Source organism: Myotis yumanensis, unplaced genomic scaffold, assembly GCF_028538775.1.
Source record: "Myotis yumanensis isolate MYYU_CA2020_CCGP unplaced genomic scaffold, mMyoYum1.0.hap1 SCAF_4, whole genome shotgun sequence".
Lineage (NCBI taxonomy): Eukaryota > Metazoa > Chordata > Mammalia > Chiroptera > Vespertilionidae > Myotis > Myotis yumanensis.
In genome coordinates this window covers 102,587,357-102,601,577 of record NW_027223755.1, presented here as the reverse complement: position 1 = coordinate 102,601,577, position 14,221 = coordinate 102,587,357, and the positions used below count along the sequence as shown (strand labels likewise).

The 14,221-nt window shown below is 53.0% G+C and overlaps 1 protein-coding gene across 1 annotated transcript; it reads left to right on the top strand.

Moving 5' to 3' along the window:
• The first annotated feature begins 1,053 nt into the window (after positions 1 to 1,053).
• On the top strand, positions 1,054 to 11,269 carry LOC139009504 (mastin-like). Its single transcript, XM_070413780.1, has 7 exons — positions 1,054 to 1,082; positions 1,493 to 1,535; positions 9,072 to 9,132; positions 9,327 to 9,495; positions 9,720 to 9,991; positions 10,874 to 11,019; positions 11,105 to 11,269. Exons 1-7 carry the CDS (start codon positions 1,054 to 1,056, stop codon positions 11,267 to 11,269), a joined length of 885 nt encoding a protein of 294 aa, XP_070269881.1.
• Positions 11,270 to 14,221: the final 2,952 nt, after the last annotated feature.

Sequence of the window (14,221 nt, the reverse complement as noted above, 5' to 3'; positions counted from 1 at the left end):
GCCGAATCGGTCAGGGCAGAGATTTTTAAAACTCAGAAGAGGTTAGTATGAACAACCACCTTAAACAAACTTGCCCTCAGGTGAAATGGACCATTTTTTGGCGATTATAACTCCTGAGAACTGACTTTACCAGAAAAGGAAGCGGGACCAGATTTATAATCATGAAAGGCCTGCTTCTGGGAGGTGAACATCCACCCAGAACTAACATATAAAGTACAACACGGGGAGTTACCCACAGCCTGGCTTCCTAGAGAATTATACTAAGACTTCAAGGCCCAGCGATCTTCCAGGGACAGCAAGAGAGGCAGCTCCCGGGCACACTTTCTGGAGAACAAAACTAGGCCCATAGAAGAAAGGACAATTTCAGGCCAATTTCCATTATGAACAAAGATTGAAAAAATCCAAAGTAAAACATTATCAAACCAAGTCCCAATGTGTAAAATAATTACCATAAAACCGAGGAAGGTCTAAACCACCACAGTTTAACACCACTTAGTGCAATTTACTGCAGTAACGGAGCAGAAATAGATAACAAACGTGACAATCTGAAATAGATATGGAAAAATACTTTCTTGTTGTTGATAACCACAACCACAGCTTGTGATGAAACTCTTAGCAAATTTGGACCAACGGTGACTTCCTAAATTTGATGAGGGTGGCTTTCCCAGAGCCACAGCAAACATCCTGCTTACCCAGAGAATTCTGGCAGGCCCACCCCTGAATGAAGGATGATGGACAGGGAGGCCAGGACAGTGCAGGTGACTCCAGGCAGCACACAACGATCAGAAATACACAAAAGTTGTGAGAATCAGGGGGGAGGAGAGGAGACCACCAGGAACAACACGGCGCTCTACACGGAACACCCAAACCATCTGCTCACAATGTTAGAACTAATATGAGTGCCGCAAGGCAGCTTTGCACACCATCAACACAGGTCCAGCGCTGAAACCCCACAGGCCTTCTAGACACTGCCAATGGCCACTGAGAAGAGGAATCAGTAAGATAGCATTTCCAGAAACTACTACAAACCACCTGGGAAGAAATGTGCTGACCATGGGTGGGAGACACAGCATCCTCAAGCTGTAAGCTCTTATCAATGGACAGCCCTTCCCACAGAATCCCATTCACAGGATTTCTCAGGACACATGACAAGCCAACTTCTAAGTTTTGATGACAGGTGTGTGGGAGTAAAAAGTTATCATTAGGAGAGAAACCAAGATGGCGGCATAGGTAAACACTGGAAATTGCTGCCTGGCACAACCACTTCAAAAATACAACTAAAAGACAAAACGGACATCATCCAGAACCACAGGAAGGCTGGCTGAGTGGAAATTCTACAACTAGAAGGAAAGAGGAAAGCACTGAGACTCAGAAGAGGTGCAGAAGTAAAGTGCAGAGGTAAGGTTGCGCAAGCCGAAAGGGCTGGCAACTGAGGACACGGTGCAGGTGGAAAGGGCTGGCAGTTGAGGACGCCGTTGTCTTTTTCAATCAGGAGGGAGTCTCAAGCTCCTGACTACTCTGAAATCCAGTTCCAGGTGAGTCTCTGGGGACCCAGACTCATACGGGGAGAAACTGGACTGTCTGGCATCGGGCAGAAATCCAGGGCAGCTTTCTCTCAGAGGTGCTTGCAGCAATTACCAGGACACTGAGACGTGGGGCCTCTTAGGATAGGACTGGGGAGCAGCCATAGCTGCTTGCTCTGCCCTGTTGATCCTCTGAGACCCCGCCCCACTCAAGCTGTGCACAGAGGCTTTTGCATATTAAAGGCCTGGCTCTTTGCAACCTGAAAGTTACCTAACAAACTGCAGCTGAATCAGAGAGACCCAGAACTTCCAAAAGAAAGTCCAAGGCCCCACAGCAGCTTGCATTGCTTCACAGCTGGGCCTCATCTGGGCACCTCCAAATTCCAAACAAAGAAGAGAAATCTCTCCATAGCTCCTGCTGGGTAGCCTCAGAGAGGCTAAATTAGCACCTCCTTAGAGATCCAAGAGCCAGTGTACCCAGTGGTCAGAGTGGGACCATCCAGATTACAACTCCTCAGATCCATAAAGGACACACTCAGGGGGCAGACTCAGTGAGCACCAAAGCCCCACTGAAGCAAGTCTCGCCCCAGAAGGGTGTCCCCAGCTTAGAATTTCTCCCACCGTAGACACAGCTGATTCTCACAGCCAATTGGCCTGGAGGTCAATTCCTCCCAGTGATACCTACAACAATCAAGACTTAACTACAACACGACTGTGCACAAAGCCCACAAAGGGGTGCACCAAGAGTGTCCACCTCAGGTAATTGGGGAGGCTGAGCCACTGGGCCCTATAGGCCACCAAACACAGAAAGTCATTCTATCAACACAGGGAAGCATAAAAAGTGCGAAGACAAAGAAACAAGTCACAAATGACAGAACTGAAGGAAAGTAAACTACTGGATATAGAGTTCAAAACCACACTTCTAAGGTTTTTCAAGAATTTTCTGGAAACCGCCAATAAATTTAGTGAGACCCTCAAGAAATCTAGTGAGACCCATGAGGTTATGAAAAAGAACCAACTAGAAATTAAGCATACACTGATTGAAATAAAGGATTTTATGCAGAGTTCCAACAGCAGACTACAGAATCACAAGAATCAAGTCAAAGATTTGAAATACGAAGAAACAAAAATCACCCAACTGGAAAAACAAAAAGAAAACAAGAATCCAAAAATATGAAGATAGTGTAAGGAGGCTCTGGGACAACGTCAAGTGTACCAACATCTGAATTATGGGGGTGCCAGAAGAAGAGAGAGAGCAAGATATTGAAAACCTATTTGAAGAAATAATGACAGAAAACTTCCCCTACCTGGTGAAAGAAATAGACTTACAAGTCCAGGAAGCACAGAGAACCCCAAACAAAAGGAATCCAAAGAGGACCACACCAAGACACATCATAATTAAAATGCCAAGAGCAAAAGACAAAGAAAAAAAGCAGCAAGAGAAAAACAATCAGCCGAAACCGGTTTGGCTCAGTGGATAGAGCGTCTGCCTGCGGACTGAAGGGTCCCAGGTTCGATTCCGGTCAAGGGCATGTACCTGGGTTGCTGGCACATCCCCAGTAGGAGATGTGCAGGAGGCAGCTGATCAATGTTTCTCTCTCATCGATGTTTCTAACTCTCTATCTCTCTCCCTTCCTCTCTGTAAGAAATCAATAAAATATATTTTTAAAAAAAATAAAAAAAAAAAAAAAAAAAAAAAAAAAAAAAAAAAAAAAAAAGAGAAAAACAATCAATTAGCTACAAGGGAGTACCCATACGACTATCACCTGATTTCTCAACAGAAACTATGCAGGCCAGAAGGGAGTGGCAAGAAATATTCAAAGTGATGAATAGCAAGAACCTACAACCTAGATTACTTTACCCAGCAAAGCTATCATTCAGAATTGAAGGTCAGATAAAGAGCTTCACAGATAAGGAAAAGCTAAAGGAGTTTATCACCACCAAACCAGTATTATATGAAATGCTGAAAGGTATCCTTTAAGAAGAGGAAGAAGAAGAAAAAGGTAAAGATACAAATTATGAACAACAAATACACATCTATCAACAAGTGAATCTAAAAATCAAGTGAATAAATAATCTGATGAACAGAGTAAACTGGTGAATATAATAGAATCAGGGGCATAGAAAGGGAGTGGACTGACTATTCTCAGGGGGGAAAGGGATGTGGCGGGTGTGGGAAGAGACTGGTCAAAAATTGTGCACCTATAGATGAGGACAGTGGGGCGGGGGGGTAAGGGGAGAGGGTGAGGTGAGAACCGGGTGGAGGGGAGCTAATGGGGGGGAAAGAGGAACAACTGTAATAATCTGAACAATAAAGATTTAATTTTTTTAAAAAAGTTATCATTAAACTCTTTTGCTTTGATTGAATAGAGATCTAACCTTGGGTCCCAAGACACAATTGTATTTGACAAGAAAATCCCTGAGTGAAATTTCTTTTTAATTTTGTGAATCCTCACCCAGGATATATTTTTAGGCTTTTTTTTTTTTTATTGTCTAAAGTTGTACATATGTCTCCTCCCCCCCCCACCCCCACCCCCGGCCAATTGACCACTCTCTTCCCCCCCAGCCATTCCCACCCTGGGCAAGCCCTCACTGCCCCAGTGTCTGTGTCCATTGGTTATGCTCATATGCATGCCCAGTCCTTTGGTTGCTCTCTAACCGCCCCAATTCTCCTGCCATTTGTCTCTGTATCTATTTTTGTTCATCAGTTTATGTATTTTTTCCCCATTGATTTTTAGAGAGAGTGGAAGGGAGGGGAAGAGACAGAGAGAAACATGGAGGTGAGAGAGACAATTTGATTCGTTGCCTCTCGCACACGCCCCCACCAGGACCAGGGATCCAGCCTGCAAGCCAGGTATGTGCCCTTGACTGGAATCCAACCTCAGACCCTTCAGTCTGAGGGCTGACACTCTAGCCATTGAGCAAAACCAGCCAGGGCGAATGAAATATATTTTGTTGACACAAAAACTGAAAAAGTGCTAGACTGCACTAGTTAGTACCCCCTCTTCTCTCACCACTGAATTCTGTTTGAGCACTTGATTTTAAGATGAATAAGATCTGAAAGGTTCAGAGTGGGCTGGGGTCACTCACCCATGCTAAGAGGCCATCATGTATCTAAATAACTTTAATTTCAGGCACCTGGGTGCAGGTGGGCTGAGGCCCAAAAAGCAATCGGCGGTGACTGAAGGCGGAGGCAGGGTTTTATTACCTTCTGCTGGCTGCAAACCCTTCTGCTGACATAGGGGTTCAGTCCTTGGTTCCTCCTGTCCCCTGAGGTCTAGTGTTTATCCCAGTGATGGTGAACCTGTGACACGTGTGTCAGAGGTGACATGCCACTCATTTTTGGGGTTGAATTTTCTTTGTTAAATGGCATTTAAATATATAAAACTAGAGGCCCGGTGCACAAAAATTTGTGCACTCGGGCAGGGGGGTCCCTCAGCCCGGCCTGTGCCCTCTCGCAGTCTGGGACCCCTCGGGAGATAACGACCTGCTGGCTTAGGCCTGCTCCCGGGTGGCAGAGGGCAGGCCCAATCCCTAGGTGCAGCCCCTGGTCAGGCTCAGAGCAGGGCCGATTGGGGAGTTGGGGCACCACCCTGTCATGCACAGAGCAGGGCGGATCGGGAGGTTGCGATGCCACCCTCAGTCACGCTCAGGGTAGGGCCTATTGGGGGGTTGGGGCACCGCCCCCTGTCACACTCAAGGCAGGGTTGATGGGGAGGTTGGGCGCCACCCCCTGTCACGCACAGAGCAGGGCCGATCAGGGGGTTGAGGAGCTCCCCGCTGTCACACACAGAGCAGGGCGGATAAGGGGGTTGGGGCGCTGCACCCTGTCACACTCAGAGCAGGGCCAATGGGGAGGTTATGGCTCTACCCTGTCACACACAGAGCAAGGCCCGTGGAGGGGGGTTGGGTCGCCACCCTCTATCACCCACAGAGCAGGGCCGATCAGGGGGTTGGGGCGCCACCACTGTCACACTCGGGGCAGGGCCGATGGAGAGGTTATGGCTCTAACCTGTCACACACAGAGCAGGGCCCATGGGGGGGGGGGGGGGGTTGGGGCGCTGCACCCTGTCACACACAGAGCAGGGCCAATCAGGGGATTGGGGAGCTCCCCCCTATCAGGCACAGAGCAGGGATGATCAGGGGGTTAGGGCGCCTTCCCCTGTCAGGCACAGAGCAGGGCAGATAGGGAGGTTGTGGCCCCGCCCCCTGTAACACACAGAGCCGCAGCGCGATCAGGGGGTTTGGGTGCTGCCCCATGTCACGCTGATCCCGGTGCTGGGAGGCATATTACCCTTTTACTATATAGGATAGAGGCCTGGTGCACGGGTGGGAGCCAGCTGGTTTGCCCTGAAGGGTGTCCTGGATCAGGGTGGGGGTCCCCACTGGGGTGCCTGGCCAGTCTGGGTGAGGGGCTTAGGGCTGTTTTCCGGAAGCGAGTGACTGAAGCTTCCAACTGCTCCTTGTTTTCTTTTTTTTTTTTTCCTATTCTGGGCCAGCTTTAGCTCTGAGGCCTTGCCGCTGAAAACATCGATACAATGTTGCTAAAGCCCGGCTGAATGAAAGCCGGTTTCTGGGGTTTTGTTTATCTTCTTATTTGCAACATAGTACATAGTTGCTTAGAGTTGTAGCTCAGAGGCCGGCAAGTGAGGCGGGGAACGTTGGAGTCCGCAGCAAGCAAGCCTCATGTTCACTTCCAGCTGCCTGGCTGCCGGCCACCATCTTGGCTGACAGTTAATTTGCATATACTCACTGATTAGCCAATGAAAAGGGTAGTGGTCGTACGCTAATTACCAGGTTTCTCTTTTATTAGTGTAGATAAATATCAAAAATATAAATCTTTGTTTTACTATGGTTGCAAATATAAAAAAATTTCTATATGTGACACGGCACCAGAGTTAAGTTAGGGTTTTTCAAAATGCTGACACGCCGAGCTCAAAAGTTTCGCTGTCTCAGGGGTGGGCAAACTTTTTGACTCGAGGGCCACAATGGGTTCTTAAACTGGACCGGAGGGCCGGAACAAAAGCATGGATGGAGTGTTTGTGTGAACTAATATAAATTCAAAGTAAACATCATTACATGAAAGGGTACGGTCTTTTTTTTTTTAGTTTTATTCATTTCAAACGGGCCTGATCCGGCCCGCAGGCCGTAGTTTGCCCACGACTGGACTAGGCTATGTCGCGCTCAAGGCTGCAAGCTTTCAGCAAGAAAACTGCTAAGCATAATAAGTTTTCTCTGCCTCGTTTTATTCTCTTTAACACTTTCAAGATCAAGTTGCCTTCTGCACAAAAGTTCTTGGTCATGAGCCAAAAGAATAAAATTCTCTATGAAGTTTAGATGTGTGCAGTTGCTTGAGAAGAAAAATAAGTCCTCTTAAATGTTAATGAATCAAGAGTAAGGAGTGTCTATGATAAGTAAATTCTAACAACTGAGGTTATAATATCTAATCTCAAGGTTGTGGGAATCTCACGAAACCCAGGTGTGGGCAGGGTTGGTTCCTTCCGGGCTCTGGGGGAGAATCTGCCCCCGGCCTCTCTCCCAGCTTCTGGGGCTGCTGGAAACACCGGGGTTCCTTGGCTTCATGGCGGAATAACGCTCCATTGCATGGATGGACTACGTTCTACCTCCCTACTCATCTGTCATGGACACTTGAGGTGTTTCTGCCTTTTGACTGTGAGGGATAATGTTGCTGTAGACAGTAGTGCACACAAAAGCAGAAAACAGAAGAGCACATGCCCTTTGACAACAGAGTGCAACCTCAGTTCTCCAACCTAATTCATTGTGGAAGGCGGTTCAAGAAGCGATTGCTCAAAAAGGCAATCATTTTTCCCGTTAGATTTCCTGTCGAGATCCTCAGTGTCCCCTGAGGATTCTGGGTGCCCCCAGAGACACCAGCATCTCAGCAAGGATGACAGGAACCCTGGCCCCAGGAGGGAGTGATGGGTTTCTAGAGACCTGAGCTCTCTAAGTGCTGCAAAGCATCCCTTGTTTGTCTCCTCACTGGGCTCACGGGGCACAGAGGACCAGGCAGTGGTTCAGGTGTAGGAAGCCCTCTTCCTTCTCCTCTCAAACCACTGTCTGGTCCTGTCCCATGCTTGGTGGAGAATGATTCTCAGAATGTCAATGGCGGAAAAGCCTGTCCCTGGCAGGTGGATGGCCTCTGCCTGGGATTGAACTTGGGGAACACAGCTCCTCTGTTCAGAAAGCAGGGAGTGTGAGAGGGGGGTTGGCTCCCAGCACTGTGGGGGTGCAGGCATGTGCAGGAGGTGAGGAGAACTAGCATTAAATTGGCACCTCTCACACCCTTTGCTGTGCATTTTGACAAAGCTTGGTCATGCATAGGATGTATGAGGACAGCTGAGCAGATGCCTGAGTGTCCTGGGGCGGCCGTTACAGATGCCACAGACCCGGACCTTTAAACAAAACTTTATTCTGTCACAGTGTTGGAGGCTGTAAGTGTAACATCCAGGTGTCAGCAGGTCCCACAACCTCCAAAGGCTCCAGGGAAGCTGCCTCCTCCATCTCATGGTGTTGCTGGCAAACTCTGTCTGCAGGTCCAGCGAGTCTGTCCTTTTTGGGGGACACTGTGAGCTTCAAAAGAAGGAGGGGGCAGGGGAGCACTGGGCCTGCTGCTCCCCCCCCCCCCCCGCCCCTGCTCTTGGCTCAGGTGCCAGCCCCCATCCCCTCTGTACCCCTGCTCTGTGTTGTTTCAGAGCATCTGATTATTTATCATTTATTTAGTTCCTCACCGAGGATATGCTTATGGATTTTAGGGAGAGGAAGGGAGAGAGATGTGAGAAACATCCATCGGTTGCCTCTTGTACGAGTCCTGATCGGGGAATGAACCCTCATCCTAGGTATGTGGTCTGACTTGGAATCAAACCTGAGACCCATCAGTGAACAGGACGATGCAAAGCATCTCATTTCTTTCTGTTTCATGTGCAAACTGTCATCTTACCACTGAAATGTCTCCAGACCAATATTTTTATTATTTTTGTTTTTTGTTAATCCTCACCCAAGGATATTTTACCATTGATTTTTAGAGAGAGTGGAAGGGAGAGGGAGAGACAGAGGGAAACATCGATGTGAGAGAGACATATTGTTTGCCTCCTGCATGAACCCTGACCAGGGCTGAGGAACTTGAAACCAAGATATGTGCCCTTGACCGGAATCAAACCTGGGACCCTTCAGTCCACAGGCTGGTGCTCTATCCACTGAGCCAAACCAGCTAGGGCTCCAGCACCAATACTGAGTGTCTTCTCAGAGAGGAAACACCATGTTTCTTATCTGATAGCTGGTCTGCTGGTCACCACTGGTCCCACTGAAGAGATAAGCCCTGCCTCCTCCCATGCCCCACCCAAAAGGAGGGCGGCTTCCCCTTGGGCCTGTCTGGGCAGGAGGATAAAGGGGCTCAGAGGGTCCAGGACAGAGGCAGACAGACCTGGCATGGTGAGGACGCTGCTCAAAGCCCCATCCTCTCCCTTCCCAGGCTGTGTCCCCGCCCCACATCTCCTCACTGGCTCTCCTCCCTGCCCTCTCCCCCTGCAGATGCTGTGGCTGCTGGTCCTGACTCTCCCCTGTCTGGGGGGCTCCGTACCTGTGACCTCAGGTGGGTCCTGACCCCCAAGCCTGGCTTTTCTCCAAACCCCTGACTGACCTCTCAGAGGCCGCCCCTGGGATGGGTGGCGATCCCCCTCTGAGGGTGGCTCTGGGAGGGACTGAGGATGGGGCCATGCTGAGTGCCGGGCAGCAGTGCCTGGGTCCCTGATGGCTCCGCCTCTGCTTCCCCAGATCCTGGCCCAGGGACTGAGCTGATGGGCATCATAGGGGGGCATGATGCTGCCATTGGGGCTTGGCCGTGGCAGGTGGGCCTGTGGTTCTTTCATCCAACAACTTCTGAGTGGATTCTCTTTTGTGGGGGCTCCCTCATCCATCCCCAGTGGGTGCTGACCGCTGCCCACTGCATTCCAGGGTAAGTCCCTACTCTGCCAGCACCTGGGGGGTGGGGTGGACAATGTCGGGAGGCATGTGATGTGTGTTGGGTGCAGATGCTGGGCTGAGTGGCTGCAGAGCCCCCACCAGGATTCACCTTCCTGGCGTTCCCCTTGCCCACCACAGAGGGAGGTCTCTGGGCTCTGAGTGGCTGGCACACTCCCTGCCACAGCCTCTCAGAAGCCTTTGTCCTTCTGTCCCCAGGAGAAACCCACAGGCTCGGCATTTTAAGGTCCAACTAGGACGAGTGAGACCCTCACACCAGGGCAGACGGCAGGTGGCCAGGATCATCCGCCACCCCAAGTACAGCCTTGAAAAGGGAGTATTAGGTGGGGCGGACTTGGCACTTCTCAAACTGAAGGCCCCAGTGCGACCATCTAATCGCGTCAGGTGGATCCGCCTCCCGCCAGCCTCCTCGTCATTCCCCCCAGGCACACGGTGCTGGGTGACTGGCTGGGGCCACATTGCTCCTGGAGGTGAGAATGAGGATGACACTTGGGAGTAGGAGGAGGAGACTGAGGGCGATGCAGGGGGCGGGCCGGGCTTTACAGAGGAGGTTCAGCTGGGGTCGTAGCTGGGTCTCTCCGGGGTCTCCCTTGGGTGTAGGAGGCAGACAGCTCGAGAGGAGTCTGTTCAGGAGCAGAGACCAAAGTAGCAAGAGTGAGGCAAGGCCATGGGCATCTTTTTAAAAAAATATCTTCCAGGGATATTTCTTCCATTGATTTTTAGAGAGAGTGAAAGGGAGAGGAGAGAGGAACATCGGTGTGAGAAGCATATCTATTAGTTGCCTTCCCGACTGGGGCTGGGGATTGAACCTGCAACCCTAGTACTTGCCCTTGACCAAGAATCACACCTGGAAGCCTTCGGGTCAGTGCTCTAACCAGTGAGACACACTGGCCAGGGTGCCATGGGCATTTCTCTCCCTCACTCTGCACCAGGCTGTGTCCTCCCTTCCGGGGGTCCCCGTTCTCCCCGAGTCTCGATAGTGGGATGGAGAATGAGGAGAGAGAACTTCAGTGACTGCTCCAGGATTCACTATTAAATGGACAAAGTCAAATTTGACAGTAGGGCCGCTCACTCTGCATTTCTTGGGGGAAAGCACCTGCTCTGATTTTTCCCAATAAAAATTATTTGTGGAGAAAAATATATTTCTCTGTTTCTTTTTGGAGCTTGGTGCCCACAGTGTCAGCCTAGAGATTATCAGCCCATTGGCCTCGAGTGAACCCAGAGAGTTGGGGTCTTGGGTGACTCCCTGGGTCCCCCTGGGGGCACTGAGGCTCAGCGTGTGGTTCTAGAACCCACAGCCCGTGACTGTCCGCCCCCTCAGGACCACAGGCTCACTGGGCTTCTTCTCACAGTGCCGCTGGCGCCGCCCCAAAATCTGCAGGAAGTGGAGGTCCCCATCGTGGCGGATGAGATCTGTCATTGGCAATACCTCACGGAGGGCAAGGTTATCAAGAAGAACATGCTGTGTGCCGGGGGCGAAGGCCGGGGCACCTGCCATGTGAGACCCCCAGACTGTAGCCTCTGTCCGTTGCTCCTGCCTGCAGGGGCCCTGAGTACTGACCACCTGTCTCCTCTTCCCACAGGGTGACTCTGGGGGCCCCTTGGTCTGTAAATGGAGGGGTACCTGGGTCCAGGTAGGCGTGGTGAGTTGGGGACATGAGTTCTGTTTTGCCAACTTTCCTGGAGTCTATGCCCGAGTGACATCCTTCTTGCCTTGGATCCGCCGTCATATTCGTTCCTGCCCATGAGATGAAGACAGGCTCTCCAGGGTGTCTGGGGGACCCTCCCTGCTCTCTCCCAGTGCCAGCTCTTCATTGCACCTAGCGCTCCTCCAACCCCCCACCCCCCACCTGCTCTGAGATCCTCCAGCCTCAGCACCTCCATCAGCCTCTCTCCCCTGACAGGCAGAAGGGAGAGGCGGGGTGTGCTCTGAAGTCAGGTGGGCCCTGCAGGACTCCTGCCTCCTCCCCACCCCCTGTAGCTCATTAAACTGCAGGAAAAACTGCTCTGGACTCAGTGGACTTACCTGTGGGCATGGCCAAGGCGGCCAGTGGGTGGTCCCTGCTGCTGGGGGAGCCCAGGCTCTGGGAGGTGGACCAGGTGGGATGGGCAGCTATGGCTGCAGCGAGGAAGAGGGCGACCTGGAGGCTCTCCTGGCTGGGGTGGAGGTGAGTCTGCTGCCCGGGCCTGGAGGCCACAGCCCGGAGGGCCGCCCCAGAGGGTGCAGACCGTCCCTCTTCCTCCTTCAGTCGCAGTCAGAGTGTCATGGAGGCTTTAATGACTTGGACGTGGCCGCATGCAAACAGGAGGTGCTGTGTTTCCATGGTCACCGCTGCTCCCTCTGACCGGTGGCCGCGCCGAATCCCCATTTTCCAATGTGATCAACTCCTGGGAACAAATGAAGTGCACCCTCATTTCCACGCAGACCCTCAGTCTCCCATTCTGAGCTTCTCCCGAGCAGGGCGGACCTGCAGGACCCGGGACCAGCCAGTCCCCCTCTTACCGGCCCCACCCTCCGGCCCCCCCAGCTCCTGGGTCCTGGTTGGTTGGAGGTGGCAGAGAGGAGGGTGGAGAGGGGACCCCCATCCCCCCAAGGCGCTGTCCAGGCGCTGGCGCCCCTGCTGGAGAGGCACCGCGGTGCACCATCCCCTCAGGCCCTGCAGACCCCTCCTTTCTCCCCGGGGGTGGGAGGGGCTTCCAGTGGACAGAGGAGCCTCAGTTTCAAATCCAGGGAGTGAGAAGGGGCTATGGAGCCCCTCCTGCCCCAGGCAGTGAGGTGCACTTCCTGCTGGAGTAGGATTTTGGGGGGCATGGCTGGTGCCCCGCTGGGGTGGGTCCCGCACCTGCAGGTTGGGGCCAGGACCCAGGAGGGCCTGTGGAGCCTGAGGCTGCCTGTGTTGTGGGTGAGGGGGCTCCATACCCTGCAGCGACAGGCTGGTCCCCAGTCTGATTCTACAATGGGGTGGCGGCCTTCCAGACCTTTCAGTGCCAGGACTCCTGCCCCCCGAGACCAGGGTGGAACAGCCCTCCTCTCTCACTGTGACCCGGTCCTTAGGGGAGGCCTGGACTCCGAGTTAGGGAGAGTGGAAGCTCCAGGGCGGGCAGATCGGGAGCTGCGTCCCCCATGTGCCCAGGACTGAAGTCTGGGTTCCTGGCAGCCAGGAGCTCTCCAGGAAAGCCTTTTCCTGGGAAAATGAGGCCTGAGACTCAGCTGGAAGACACCACCGGGCAGATGGCTCCCCTTGGGGATCTGCTCCGCCCAGGGAAGGAGGAGGAGGTGACACAGTACAGCCTGGCCCTGTGCCCTCGCTCTTGGGTTCCAGGCACACGTTCTGCCTAAGTGACTGCCTGTCCATGGGGCCCTGTGGGTGGGCAGGTGCCAGGTGGTCCACACACATCCAGGTCCCCTGTGCCCCCCAGGAGGGTGAGGGCTGCCTGCCTTGCCATTGGGCTCGGGGGTCTCAATCTTTGTAGGGCTTTCCTCCCTGGGTGAGGGTGTAGTCAGACTTTAGTGTTTCCAGGGTTAAGAATGAGGGTCTGAGTGACTCAGAGGCCAGCGCTCCCAGGGGAGGGAGAAGGACCTAGGACTTGGTGTTGGAGGGAAGGCTGGAGTGAGACACACTTGGGCCTGGGGCTATGCCTGCAGGCATGGACACGGGGTGGACCCGCAGGGCTCTCTCTCCAGAGGATGAGAGGATGGGCTCAGGGCTGCTGTTTCCCTCCTATACACACACTTGCCTGGAATCACCACCCCAGCACCTGGCTTCCTGGGCTCAGCAGTAAGGGAAGGTGGGCGGAGCCAGATGCCTGGGCTGCAGATGGACAGGAGGGCCCGTTGCCTCTGGTCTCTAAAATCTGTTCTGACTGAGCCCTGCGCCCACAGGGGTGGGGGACACTGAGCCAGCAGGGCTTTGTCCCCCAAAAGAGACCCCTGCAGGCCAGGTCAGTGCCCATGGGGACCCTAGAAGGCCCCACACTCATTGGCCTCTTCCCCTTGTCTGAGGTGAGAGAGACACCTTCAGGGCTTGGAATGGAGACTCCATGAGGGCCATGCCCTTCTAGGTGGACAACACACCTCAGTCACCACCAGGCTCTCCCCCTGTGTGGTGTCCTGGGGTCGCAGTAACAGCCCCCGACTGGGGAGTGTGGGCTTAAAACAACACAGATGCATTCTCTTACTGGCTGGCGGCCAGAAGCCCGAAATCAAGTTGTTCTGGGGTCACACCTGTTCCCAGGCTCCTGCCTCCTGCGGCTGCTGGTGGTGCTGGGACCCTTCCCTGTGGAGGAACCACTGGACCCCCACTCCGTCCTCCCCACCCCTCTGTGCTCTCCGCATCCTCACCTCTTCCTACAAGGAACCATCATTGGATTTAGGGCCTCCCCCCCTCCACTCGGACCCCATCTGAAGTAGTTGCATCTGCACTTATTTCTAAAGCAGGTCAGGTTCCGAGGGACCGCACTGGTCCACACTGACTCCCTCACTGGTGAGGTTACAGGCCACCAGGCTGTGTGCTCCTGAGAGGGGAGCGCACCCCTGAGGAGGCAGGGGCCTGGCCACAGGAAATCTTTAGGATTCCCACGGCCCAGCACCCAGGGGCCCCCCTCAAAACAACAGGCCAGTGAGGTCCTCTGCCCCTCTCAAGGAAGCAGCGTGCTCCCCACCTCACAGCGCCCTCCAGCCCGTGACGCTGGCCACACAA

What these genes read in the sequence shown, in the direction of transcription:
- LOC139009504 (XM_070413780.1), top strand. Translation starts at nt 1,054, where the DNA reads ATGGGTGGGAGACACAGCATCCTCAAGCT. An exon ending in CTCCGTACCTGTGACCTCAG is followed by an intron (nt 9,133 to 9,326) that starts GTGGGTCCTGAC and finishes ATCCTGGCCCAG; the next exon opens with GGACTGAGCTGATGGGCATC. An exon ending in AAGGCCGGGGCACCTGCCAT is followed by an intron (nt 11,020 to 11,104) that starts GTGAGACCCCCA and finishes CTCTTCCCACAG; the next exon opens with GGTGACTCTGGGGGCCCCTT.